At 44.0% G+C, this 13,951-nt stretch overlaps 1 protein-coding gene across 3 annotated transcripts in view; it reads right to left on the reverse strand.

Moving 5' to 3' along the window:
* SVOP (SV2 related protein) overlaps positions 1-7,444 on the reverse strand; it is a 34,491-nt gene extending 27,047 nt beyond the window's left edge. For all 3 annotated transcript variants that reach the window (XR_009455108.1, XR_009455107.1, XM_006264178.3), the window contains exon 1: positions 7,188-7,444. Coding sequence is in view for 1 of the 3 variants with exons in the window: in XM_006264178.3 (XP_006264240.1) it covers positions 7,188-7,222 (35 nt within the window). In the remaining 2 variants the exon portion in view is untranslated. The remainder of the gene's footprint in view (positions 1-7,187) is intronic.
* Positions 7,445-13,951: the final 6,507 nt, after the last annotated feature.

Genomic DNA, 13,951 nt, shown 5'->3' on the forward strand with positions numbered 1-13,951 from the left:
AACTAAAGGACTTTGTTACTGCAGAATAGATCTCAGCTCCCCAGAGGGTCAAGCCATATTGTGAGCGGCTGTGCCCTGAAGACCAAAAGGGGAAAAACTGTAGCAGAGGTGCCCTGCTACTCTGTGATACAAAGCTATGCCAGCCTTCAGTTTTCCACCTATAGTTTGGCATCTGCAATGCTTGAACATTCGCATGTCAGCCACCTGACTCTGCCTGTCAACCAGAGAGCTGTGCAGGATGTTGTTTGTGCCCTCCATTACTTGTGTGTTGTTTCACAGCTGCAAGAAGAAATGCAGAAGTTATTATTGGGGACTAACCTAAAAAACAGGTCTTGAACATTCATATTCTGACTGAAAGCAAGTCTGTCCCAGCTGATCTTCATTACCAGGGTGATATAAAGCAAGCAGTGAGGTTTGGAGTACCCAGACCTCATCATTCCAGACTTTGAAGGCCCCATGTGACACACTGAATCTAAAGCCCTAATAAATCTTTCACCCTGTTTAATTTAATTTTGTGAATGAACAATACTTATTGCCTATAGACTCAAAGGAGAGAGCCACTGCACGTACACTTGGCATTAAACTGTGAACAAAAAGAATTAACATTGTGTAAAACGTAAGGCCTGCACAACATACAACGTAGGCAGCCATGGAGAATGAAGTGCTGCATGAACAGAGTAGGTCGAAGAGGGGAGGCATAAGGGTATCCCAATAAAGGTATCTTAGCCCTACACAGAGAGTGACAAAGAAGTTCAGTTGTCAGTCTATCTTCAGCCTTCCTGCTGAGACTTGAGCACAAGGGGTAGGGGCTCATGCTGCCAGCAGTGATTGTAAATACAGAAACTTGTGTATCGGCAACTGAAAGGAGAACTACCAGCTTAGTCCACATTGAATACCTCACACCGTACAGTTATCAGAGAGTAAGAGCTTTCAGTTTCTTCCTCCACTGACTTATTCTGAACATGAACAAGTGACCAAAAATGATCCTAGCTATTTAGGGCCTGTGGTTCACTATTCAAAATTGTTTAATCTTTTCGCCTTTCCAATTTACATAGGATCAAGGAACACTGAAATGAGTCAACTGTTTGAATAGAAATAATGAAAGAATAGAAGTAGTATGTAGAAGGAATCATATTTACATTCATGGACTCCTCACATTCACCATCTAGGCAAAAAGAAGAACTAGTCCATTTCTTGCACTACTTTATGAATCCTGCTTCATTATGTAATGTTTAGCTGCTTGCCAAATTTCAAGATTACTGCTGTCCCCTAGGACACAAATCATTCTTCTGAAAACAATGTAGAAAATTAAATTTGGGGTATTTCTACAACAAGGACAATGCATTTGAAATTAAACAATGCAACTATATTTAATCCATGTTGAGCGTGTGTGCAGACAGACAAGCAGCCAGAAAGAAAACTACTGGCAGAAAATAGCCAACAAACCATCACATTTAGTTAAAACTGGGCGGTTAAGAAGAGGCATAATATGTATAATATAATGCATATTCACATGGACGCTGTGGATTTCTCTTCTCCTTGCAAGGTTGCAGGCAGCAACCTTCTTTGATACATACATGATTTTGGTAAGCTAGATACTATGCATCCTAAGAAGAGGCTGAATGGGCAGCACATGTCAGAAGGTGGCCTACTGATGAAGAATCCTCAATTCCCAGGGAAGCAAAGGGGCTCGCACCACCTCAGAGTTCAAGACACTTATCTTGGCCAATCATTTTGTTAATCAAAAATGATGGAGATACCATAGCTAATAATCACTCTGAAAACAGTTAGACTAAAATTGTTACTAGACAAGTCCAGAGGTCTGTGCTTAGTTTTCACTAGGTTTTGACTCATTCTTTACTCTGGTGTGTTGCCAAGAATTTGCCTGAGTAAGGCAAATACTTGAACACTGAGCTTTGCACTGAGCTAACATGGTAACCTCTGCAGTGCCAAACAGGAAATGCTTTTGGATGGAAGGCGGCAGCACGGGCCCCTCTTGTCTTCTGCACAGCAGCAAAACAAGACTACAACCCAGTGCTTCAGAAAGCTCTTGGCATTAGGATCAGCTTCTGCAATGGCTGCAAGACCACGGTCATCAAGGCCTACTGAGCCTTTTGGGCATACAAACGAACAGTGAAGAAACAGGTCCAGAAAGGTTTGTGTTTTGTTGGTCCCTGGCCTCATCTCAACCTAATGAAGGAAAAAAGGAACCCCACTTATAAGGCTATATAACAGAGCAAAGAACCACGGCTCAGCAACCACACTGAAACCATCATTCAGATGGAGGTAAAATACTACAAATATTTTTGCAGTGAATGGCACAGCATATTAATGGATATCAGGCAGATACTTTCCTTGAGAGAGCTCACTGTTGTAATAACATTATAGCTTCTTTCACTATTTTTTATGCATAGCAAAAACTATGAACCTGTGACCTATGGTTTTTAGATGATTTCTGTATGTTTCTTTGCAAAGATAAATTCACAACTGAGAAAAATGGCACTGGGCAACAGCTATAATTGCCTGCCATTTTGAACTTTAGCTTCTTCATGTTTCCCTTAAGGAAAAGCAGTCAAATTTGTGGCATTTATGTAAAATTATTTTAGAAATAGATCCCACAAGGATAAAGCTATTTTCAAACATACTTGCTCAGTTCCTGGCCTATAAATATTAACAGTGCACAACAAAATGCAGATACGTGGATCTAGTAAAACACACGGAGAATAAATATGCCATTTAAAGATTTACAGACTTGTGATTTACATACTGTTTACCAAAAAAAGGAAGCAATGTTTTTATTCAACAATTTCAAAGCATGCAGGGGAAGAAAAAAGGATTTGTTTTACGGTCTTCCTGGAACAATCCTGAATTTGTGATCTGGGGGGGTGCAAAATTTAACTGGCTTCTTGGGCAGTTAAAAATACCCATTTGCCAGGGACAGGGAATACCTTTTCCAGGAACTTAGGCCTTACTTCGATATACAAGGTTATTTAATGAATGCAGTAATCACTTAGCATCTCTTGTAATTAAGAGCTTGGCCCAGCACAAGGGCAGACTAAGCACAAGTCTAAGAGTGATGAATCAGAACGGGAGGGCTGAAGAACCCAATTCTGTATGAATGAGGGCGCTGCAGCCTGACTGCCGGGTTACTCCTCGCAAGGAGTGAAGTGAACCCATGCTGATGGTCACTCTTGAGCCCAGGTCACCCAGGACACACTCATTCTTTGCCCATGTTCCACAGGATCCCTCATAGAGGCCCTGAAACCATCAGCTCCATGTGAAGCTTGGAACAGGTTACCCAGGGAGGCTGTGAAATATCCATCCTTGGAGGTTTTTAAGACCCAGCTAAACAAAGCCTTGGCTGAAATGATGTAGTTGGGGCTGGTCCTGCTTTGAGCAGAGAGTTGGACTAGATGTGACCTCCGGAAGTCCCTCCAAACCCTCATGTTCTACGATGCTAAGGACTCCCTATACCTAGTACTTAGCCTCACTTGAAACCCTGTCATCTGCCACCCATTCATGCTTTCGTATGGTTCAAAAATCTTGCCTTCCCTGCTGCGCACTGTAGAAGGAACTGCAGAATCAAGGTTCAAGTACTTAACAAGTAACACAGAACCTGACAAATCAAGAAACAGACAGTAAATTATGTATGTCTTCTATACCTCTGATCTCAGATCTGTGCTCTGCCATTGAGACCCATCAGCAATATTGCTGGCCTGCTGGACAAGCAACTACTGATCAAGGAATCAAACTGATATTTTTTCTCACAGCAAGAGTTCAGCTATCCCTCATAGAAGAGGGCATCTACCTTAGTCTTCTTTCCATATCCAGTGGGACCAACATAAATGATGCCGGAAGTCAACCAAGAAGAAAAAGCTGAAACTGTAGTGTCTTGTCTATGCAGGAAATACCAACGTTAAACCTCATGCAGCTGGGATTTGCTACACACATCAGAAAGCTGTTCACCAGTGCTTTTTCACAATGGCCCTTTCTAAAGTCACACTTGTATACTTGGCTTGACTGGTTTAGAGCCAAGAGCAACATCCATTGTCCATCTTTTTACTTTCACATGCATGGAAAATATTCAGGGCACAAGTAGAGAGAATTTGTGCCAGATCTAAGCCAAAATGCACAATGTTTAACCCTAGGTAACAGAATCTTTAAAGCTGCTTTCATTTCTTCTATGCCCTCTGTAGCATCACTATAACTTAGACACCTGGTATACTTGCAACTCTTGAAAATGTAAGGACAAGAGGTTGTTGGAAAGAAATCAGCCTAGTATAGCTGTGGACCTTCAGTCCCTGGCTATTTTAATTCTGCCCTAGCAGTGAGGGTCTTTATCCTAACCATTTAAGGGGCATCAAAACCAAATTATCAGGCATCCTTGCAAGCTGCAGCAGCTGCAATCAGACATGCACAGGCGACAGTTTTTAAAGGTGAACTGAAAGACTTTCCATACTTGGCAAGACCTGAGTTCTGTGTTTCCCTTGCAAGAGCTGATGACACCATTGATACCCAGAATGCAGTAAAGTGCTGGGGTGGCAGCAAAGGACCTTGATCCATGAAAAAACAGCAGGGGCTGATGGCTGGACTCCTCAGCCCAGGCCGTCCATGTGACTGGGCTGCAGGCGCTAAAAGGGACCGTGGAGAGGTGCAGCAGATGTGGCCTCCTGTTTTGCTCTGTTGAATTCAGGTAGTCCATGGACCCACACCACATTGTTGACCCAGCTGGTCACAGATAGTACTCCCTCTATCACCTGCTCTCTGGAGGTGCACTAAGATCTTTGCAGCAGGTGGATGTTTGGGCAGAGCAGTGTCTGCCTGTGTGGGGCTCCCACTGCATCCGCTCCCTTGAACAACTGAGGTGCAGCCTCTAAGACATTTTGAGATCTTCCTAAAGTACACAGAGTATCTCAGGATTTGATCAAGGTATTCCTTACACCGCTTTCCCATTGCCATCAGCTTCTGCAGGAGAACCAGCATACTTGGTCTCAGGACTTCAGGTCTTTGCAGGTGAGCAAAGGCAGAACAGATGTTCGTCCATTTTTGTTTAAAAAAAAAATAAATAAAAAATCATACCCTTATATATTTTAACCAAATTATATCGGATGAAATCCTGGGCTTGTTGAAATTAATGCAAAAACCAACTTCGACTTCAAGGGAATATAATTTATTTAATCATTTGGGAGGTATGAAGGATTTTTGCATCTAGTTAAAATAAGGAAGCTTCTCAGTTCAGGTTTATACTCCACTTCATTAATAAATTGTATTCTAAATTCTCCTAAAATCATTTTTATCTCAATAAGACTAGAGTTGCTTTGAACTTCCCTTTGCTGGCCCTTGGAGGTGAAAACAACTGTTTACTATTTCTTTGACATTTCTCTGAGATTTGTCAGTCTTACAAAATGTCAGCTTTTCAACAGAATGAAGATGCAGGTCTTATAGAGTCTGTATGTCCAGCAAACAAATACTGAAAGTTTTACTCTGTGAAAAGACTTTTCTGATACTAGAAGGCAATTAGCATGAATGCTTCAATCATACTTTATGTACAAAAACTGTATGGGAAGTGAATCGACTTGTTTCCTTTTGTACTTTCATTTTACCAGCATCATTATACAGACAGTAAGTCAAGATCCCAGAATGTCAGCACTCCTAAAACCCAATCCAGAGTCCACTGAAGTCAACAGGCATCCTTCCATTGAAATCAATGGGCTTGGAATCTAGCTTGTAGTAGTCCATTACCTTTTGAGCTCATAAGTGAAAAATCACTCCTACAACATATCAGGGTAATTTTTATATCATAACAGAATGTACACAAAAATAGGTGATAATAAATACCTTTCTATTAATAAAGAGTCTGATCCTCCAGCCACATATTCATTACTGTTTATTACTATTTGACATGCATCGTGAAGTAGTGCCCAAAGCCTGGCCAGGGTCACAACTGAGCCGGGTTCTGGACAAACACGTAGTAAGTCATCTGCAAATTGCACAGAGTTCAATGGGAGTTCTGCCTGAGTAAAGACTGAAGAACCTGGCCCCAAGCATCATCACAAAGAATAAAGCATTGCTTCTGACTAAATAACCTAGGAAACTGAGGAAGGAAAAACACACCGGTGCTTCCTGCTGCATACCTCAGAAATCTCTCAGCCCTGAGGAACCTCAGAGAGCTGCATTTGTGTGCAAGACCTCGGAGTGCTGAATACAGCCAAATGCACCTTCAGTCAAAGACATTTTAACCACTTCTTTAAAAAAGGATAGAAAAATAGCCTAAAGAAGGCATGCATCTATTTGATGTTGACCAAGGAACTGAACATATCCAATATATAGTTTTCAGCATTATTTAAAGTTCATGTAATCCTGTGTACCTGACTCATTAGAAATGTTACTGAATGATCTATTTTGTCATTAATATAATCCCATCAATGTTTGTAATTCAGTTCAGGCCATTATTTTTGGCTCTCCTCGGTCACTGTTTTACAAATACAGCTATGTTTCAGCAGCACAGCAACAGTCTGGAGGAAAAGGTAATTATTTTTAAAGGAAATACCAGTATTTTGTGTTCAGAAAAAGCACTCCCAGAGGTAAGCCAGCAATAACGTTGCTCTCAGCTCTTTGCACAGATCTAGTATTCACATCCCCAAACAGCAAGGTGTTTGCCATGTAAAATCATTTTCCCTGGGCATTGTCTGCTTCTTCAAACCACACAGTTTGCACATACCAGCAACAAATATACCTTTGCAGAAAGGTTGAGCTCTGCAATTACTTCACTGCATGAAGTAGGCAGTGAGGAAGATGCCTTCCCTGGCACAATATTGTTTACAGATGCAATCCACATTGCAAATGCACTGCTACGGTTTCCTCTCAACAGAACCCAGTGCAAGCTCTGAGTTTTTAACCCCCCATCCCCCCAAAGTTCCAATAAAAATACAAATCGGGTGAGTTTATGAAGCCACCACCCCCCTCCAATAGATCCAGAGATAAAGCAGAAAAGATCCAGGGTCAAGGAGGCTGAACCTGGGCAGAGAGACAAGGAAAATGGCCTGCTTTCTGGGCCTAAGCCATTTCCAAGGAATACTTCCCACTACAAAAAAAAGGAACAGTAGGAATCGCAATCAATCTGCAGTTTGCTATAAAAAAAAAATTAAAAAAAATCCCTTTGTGTCCCTCTTCCCTGTGCTACTTACGGTAGCTGTCTCAGCTGGAATAAATCATCCTCCATTGCCAGGCTGCGTTGGGTAGAGCTGCTCTCATTGCTCTTACATTGTGGTTAATGGAGAGCAGCTGGGATCTCAGGAGCTGGCTGCTGGACAGCTCCCTCCGCTATAGCACCAGCCACCGCTGCTGCCACCGCCACCGAAACAAAGCAGCAAGGGGGAGGGGAGAGGAGGAGGAGAAGACCTGGAGAGAAAAGCAAGAGCTGCTGACTGGGATGGGAGGCAGGGGTCTGTTCTGGCCACAGAAACGCACAGGCTTCATCCCCCCCACCAGCCTTTGGTTTATCAGGCGGCATACTGCTGTTTTGCTCCAGTGCTTTATCTGATCCTTGCCCTCCAAGGTTGCAGGCCCTGAGATCAATATTTAATGCAGAAACATCTGCTCATTTGGAGGCTGTAATCTCAGGGAATATTAAACACTGCCAGAGAGGGAGTTTAACAGTGGCAGGAAGAGCTCTCCATATAGAAGGGGACTCAGAGCTGCCACTCCTCACAAAAGGGGCAGCAGAGAGTCCTGGAGGGAGCTAGTGTGGGCCAGGAGGTTGATTAGCTTATTGTCCTGGAGGAAATGGGAAGGTTTTCAAAAAGTTAATTCAGAAAAATGATAGGATACAGACAGGGAGAATGAGGATGGCACAAAGGTGAGAAGGGAAGTCTCTACGTGACTGCTTCAGGAACTGGCAGATGTTAACAACGGAGGTCATGGACCAGTGAGGCTGGGGCAGAGCTGGTGGCACCAGAAGGTTCAAATGCCCTATAGTGCGTAACCCTCCTTGTAAGGCAGTAGGACCTAGGTGCTTCTGGAAACGCCAGCCTCAGGGCTTGGTCCTGCCACCTCTGAGGCATGCAAAATCCCATGAACAAAGTTACTCCAGTGCACTCTTGCAGACTCAGACTCTTCATATGGAGATTTCTTGGAATAATCTGTTAGGCCAGAACACTGTCCACTAAGTGATCTGGTGTAGAGATGCCAACGTGCTTATGCATATGTATGCCCCTGTGCTTCACACATAATTAAATTATTTGAAAGCATGTACTCTCACCCTGGCGTAGGTTCATAGATGTTAGGGGCTGGAAGGGACCTCACGAGATCATCGGGTTCTTCCCTGACAATTTTCTTCTTCGGGTTTTTCCTATGGAAAGGGATAATTTTGCTGGAATGGGCTGCCAAGAGAGGTGGTACTATCACCTAACTTGGAGGTCTTCAAGAGGAGGCTAGACAGACACCTGGCTGGGGTCATCTGACCTCTGTCCTTTTCCTGCCTGGGGCAGGGGGTCGGACACAATGATCCTGTGGGGTCCCTTTCAACTCTACAATCTATGAATCTGTGTGTGATTGTCCATATCACACACTTCTTGGCACGCACAAAGGAGAAAATCACAGGCAAATAACAACAGAATCATAGATAAATAGGATGATAAGGGACCTCAGGAGGCCATCTAGCCCTTGCTCATGGAAGGAACATCCCAGTCTAAATCAAGCTAGCCAAGTATTTGTCTAATCTGCATTTAAACACCTCTAGTGATGGATATTCCACGTACCTTCAGCAGGTAATGGGTTCTAGGTGCAGAACACCTTCCAGGTTAAAAAGTTCTTCCTAAAATGCAACCTAAACCTCCCTTACTCACTGTTCTGTTTCCTTCTGTTTACTGGCTGCAAGTAGGTGGATGAGGCAGAGGAACATCTACTGAGCCACGTCAAGCCTGGTGATCTTTGGGGAATCCCACCCAGCATATCTGGAGATGTGCAAATTGAATGCCTGTCCTCTTTGAACTGACCAGTCTCCCACACCCAGCATGGCTGGCTTGATGGCTATGCTGCTACAGTCTCCACCCAGTCCCCCTGCCATTCCTATGTGGGCCTTCCTCTGTCAAAGGAGTCAGTAACACAAGGAAGAGCAATAGAGCCTGCTACAATTTGCTATTTTAATTCTTTGCAGCTGTAGCAGGAGCACGCCATGAACAACTGATCTCTAGTACAGCTCCTTTCTGCTCAGCCTCTCCTCACTGGACAAATGTCTTAATATTTGCACTGCAGACAGAGATGAGGTGCCAGGCGCTACGTAGCAGAACATGTCATGTGATACATTTCCTACCTTCTATAGCAGTGGGTCTCAACCTATCTGGACTCAAGGCATTCACTGGACTAGAGGTCCCCTTCATAACTTATGTGAATGCACTGGTGCTCAATTTGAAAAACTAATTTATACACTGTGGTGCTTGCCTCCTTGCAGAGGGGCTGGGGGAACAGCCAGGCAGGGCAAACTGAGCCTGTACTTACGTGCTCAGCTTATCTCCCCACACCTTGGAGCACCTTTCAAAGGATCTTGAAGCCCCCTGGTTGAGAATCACCACTCTATAGGAACACTAGAGTGCCTCTCTCCCAGAGAGGTACTCCGTTATAGGAAAGCCACTTATTGCTACAAAACCACTTGACTTGAAGCCAAGCATTCCATATAACCCAAAATGGCAATTCTGGAGTTTTCCCCTCGAAAGACTGAACAAGAACTAAAAGTGTCTCTCTGTCTGGCATTTACTTGAAGCCTCCACTCCTCTCTCCACATTCCTGGTCTTTTCTGCTTCAGACATATAAACCTTCACCAAACAATAGCCCTAGAACGCCCTGCCCAGTCCAGAACAACCCCCATCTCAACTCTGCCTACTGCCTGGCCCAAAAGGAAAATAAAATGCTGGTGCTTTAAAAACAACCTAGCCAGAAAAGAAACCATTAATCAAATTACAATCAATACAACCTGGCTTATTTCTATGTTTGCAGTGTCTTTCCATCAAGGTATAGCACATAACCAAATCAGAACACTTATGCTCCCATTAAATGGCTTTGGAGTTTCCCATTCCCTGCTCAATTTTCTTTCAACCACTGCCAAGAGTTTCTTTTGGACAATGTAATATTTCCTCACTGGAGAAGATTATTTGTTGTTATAAAACTCATCACCGTCCCAAGTCCTGTGTGGTTTTGGATTAATACTACCCCAAACTGTAAGTACCAGTATCTGTATCCCACATGTTAGGGGTTCCAAAAAGCCAGAGAAGTTCATTTAGAAGAATCCTTTTTCAACTCTGAAAATAAGAAATGCTCCTCTGTTGACTACTGGAAGGGTTTCAGGTGGTCTTCAGCCTTCATTTAATAATCTTGGTCTTCAAATTCTAATCCAATGTAGACTGTGGGGAACTTATAAATGCTAAAATATCCTGGAAATCTTTGTTGGTTTCTCGGTATGCCAGGAGCACAAGTCTCCTTGGGTTCTCTGCCAGTTCAAATGGTTTAGATGGGATCTTTTCTTTCCTTCTTCTAACTACTAGCTACTCTCTGGAGAGAAAATAGAAGGTTCCAAACTACATATCAGAGGCTTGTGCTAGATTTGAATAAGTTAGTCTATGTTTGGGCTACGTTCTGTAGCACAATTTGAACTGGGCCACTCAAATTGGCTGTAAGAAATTCACATCTCTTCATCTTCCCAGCTGTTGACCTGAGCTAAATAAGATTCCCGCAGATGGTGGGGTTTTGTACCAACTGAGCTGAAACCTCTCCTCTCTGGGGACTACAAATAGTGAAAACCATTGTTCATGTCCTGTCTTGCCCAGATCCTCTGGGCTGACTTCTGCTGTAGTTTGAAATCCCTAGATTTCCTTCTAGAGTCAAATTTGGAGTCACTTCAGTTGTGATGAACAGCACCTCTCATTTCTGTTAGGAAGAAGAACAAGTGAAGGAATCAAACAATAAATGCAGTTGTGGTTAGTTTCAAAGTATGTACAGAGCCCTGTGTCCCGGTATACAGCATGAATCAAGCAGAAGGCAATTTCTTTACCAGCAGCTCCAAGCCCCCTCTAACTAGCTCTCAACCAAAAGCTTCTGTTTTCTTAGAGCCACAGGCCAAGAGCTTGACCAGATGCTTTCTTCATGCCTTTGCTCTCTCAGTTTCTCTGGTCATTTTTGTTTTGTTTTCAAGGCTTCATTAAGAAAAACAGCCAAGGAAATATTTCCATGCACATATGCCTTGAATGTGGGAAGTTGCTATAGTTTCAGCTGTTTCCATAAGGAGCTTAATTATTTTCTATGAAAGGTAGTGGTTATTCCTAACCCAAAACAATATTAAGTGAGCTGTCATCAGCTAGGATTGACCAACCAACAAATTTTCATCTGGAGTTTCAAGAACATTTGTGTTTTCTCTTCAGAAAATTGTGGTTAACGCAACCGTAGTGCAACGCATTAAAAGATACAAGAAGACTGCTCTGTTCCACGGGGTAAAATCCTGCTGATAAATTCAGCACAATGAGGGGAGTTATTGAACAGAAGCTGCTGAAGGAATGCAAGCATCATGAGTTTTAACCAGAGTGGTCTCAGTGGAGCAGCCTGACCTAGTCCCAAGACAGATTTATCCATGAAATTCTTTCTGAAAAGATGAGATCACAGCAACTACATGTGTCTTCTCCCAAAGTCTTGGCAGCAAATGGTGGTTTTCAAATACAGCATTAGTTTCAAAGGTCACTGCAGAGCACAGATAACTTTTCTTGCACAATGCAGTAACTATATCATAGCTTTTCCCAGGAAGCCTCAATTGTTCCAATAAATTAAGGGTTTAAAATAACAATATAAAATTCTCTCTCTGTCCCAATCCTCTTGCCCTAAGCATTTAATATATATTAGACATTTATGAGAATTATATGTTCGGTAAAGTATTCAACAGCTGCCAGGCCCAGGTTTTGTTTCTCATTTCCTTCTTATCTTCTGTCTCCTGCTCCCTGCAGCCTATTCCCCCCTACCCTTCCAGCTGCTCTCCCCCTCATAACAGCTGCTCTTCTGTCATTCTGCTGCATGCTGAGCTACATCAGGCAAATGGGGACTCAGCCAGAAAGAAACCAATATGCCAGACATTTGGCCAACAAAAGCCATTAGAATCAATTTAGTAATTAGTTGAAAATGACAGTGACTGTTACCTGCCAGGGCCACTAATAATGAGCAGCAGCTGCCATCTTGAGGCGCTTTCTGAAAGTCCCATGTACTGATCAGTCTAGATGCAGGTGCTGTCCAGCTGTCTCTTTTCACAGCAGCAACGTGAAGCACTTTCTACAGTGAACAGGGTATTTTTTAAAAACGAATGACTACAAAACAGAGTGAGATTCAGATCTGTTCTTTGCCTGCCATTCACAGTGCAGAGGAATTAAGATTCAATGAAGCCGCTATAGGTCAGCTGCATAAATGGCAGGAATTTGGGGGTTGCTGACTTCCAAGTATCCCCAGATATATGAATTTTGGAATTGTAACAGGAATAGGAAAGCGTTCTGTCAAAGCTTTGGAACAGGAGATACCACAGCAGACATGGCACTCTGGTGAGCAGAAGATATGGAAGAAAACTTCAGCGGGAACAGTCTCTGCACAGCAGTAGCAGTTCCTAAGTAGGAACACTGCCACCTACCATGTGGGAGAAGCCTTCCCTGGCTTCTCTCACACAATACCTCGGCACTATGCCTGTTTACTTTGGTTTTGCACTGGGCAGCTGTGGACTTAACTGAATGTGTGTGCAGGCTTCAAAATTCCCAATACATATTTCACAAGGACAGTGGTTCCGTGTCAATGCCCTTTTTGCTAGAATGTTGTGCCCTGAGATCCATTTTACCCGTGTGAGTGTGGATGAAAACCAAATGCCCTGCAGGCAGCCTGAGGGATGCAGCTCCCTGCCCCACACTTAGGCATTTGTGATGCCTTTGACTTGAATAAAAGACATACCCAAACCTGAGTGCAGTCCTTTCCCCCCATCTTTAACCTGCATGAGTTGTAACTACCATAGTCAGCATTTGTTCCATTAACATCAACAGGTAACTCAGCGTTTCAAGGCAGGAGGAGTCATTTTCTCAATGCGTCGACCTGCACTTTTAGTCACATCCTCTTCTATTACTGATAGGACTTCTCCTTGCTCCCACAAGTAACTTTGTTCTGTAAAATTGAAAGAACCCATAAGAGCAAGGCAAACAGGATGTGATATTCCCTGCTCCCTTGCCAGCTCCCAGGGCCAGTTAAGTCACAGGAGAACATGCTGAGGTCCGTATCATTGACCCGGCTGGCAAAGGATCAGTTGCAGTATTAATGCTGGTAATGGACCAGGAGCAACGGACCATTACTTCTGGGAACCAACAGCCCCTGCAGCCTGTCACCACACTGTGCTACCACGGTGTCCCCCACCACGGCTCAGCATTGCCTCCCATCCCCAGGCCAGGCCTCAGCCCTGCCACAAATCATGCTGCCTGGCACTCCCCTGACACCGTGGGCAGCAGCAGCCCCTCCCTTTGCAGCTCCCCAATGCACAGGTGGGTTTCACTCTAGATGAGTTTTCCTCTCAAACTTCCCTCACGAGCCCAGAGGTGACGGCTCTGCCTAGTATCGTGGCAGGGGATGCAGGGTCCTGCCCACCTCCTGGACCCTCACCAGAAGGCAGTTCCCAAAAGCAGTGGTCATCACCAGCAGAAGGGCTGCACCTGACCCACGGCCAGCTGCGGTAATGCGGGTGTTTCCCTCTGCCCCAAGCCTGGGATTGTGGTGGCAGAGCGGCTGCCCTTGACCTCTGCCCCCGTTCCTGAGTCCAGAGGCAGGCACAGACCCCCCTCCTCGGCCTCAAATGGCTCTGGCGAGGGTCTAGGAGACAGGGCCGGATCCTGCCTCCCCTCCTTGCATCACTGGAGTGGTCGACCATGATACTAGGTAGAAACAGCACCTCTGG

This window comes from Alligator mississippiensis, chromosome 10 (genome assembly GCF_030867095.1).
Source record: "Alligator mississippiensis isolate rAllMis1 chromosome 10, rAllMis1, whole genome shotgun sequence".
NCBI classification, from domain to species: domain Eukaryota; kingdom Metazoa; phylum Chordata; order Crocodylia; family Alligatoridae; genus Alligator; species Alligator mississippiensis.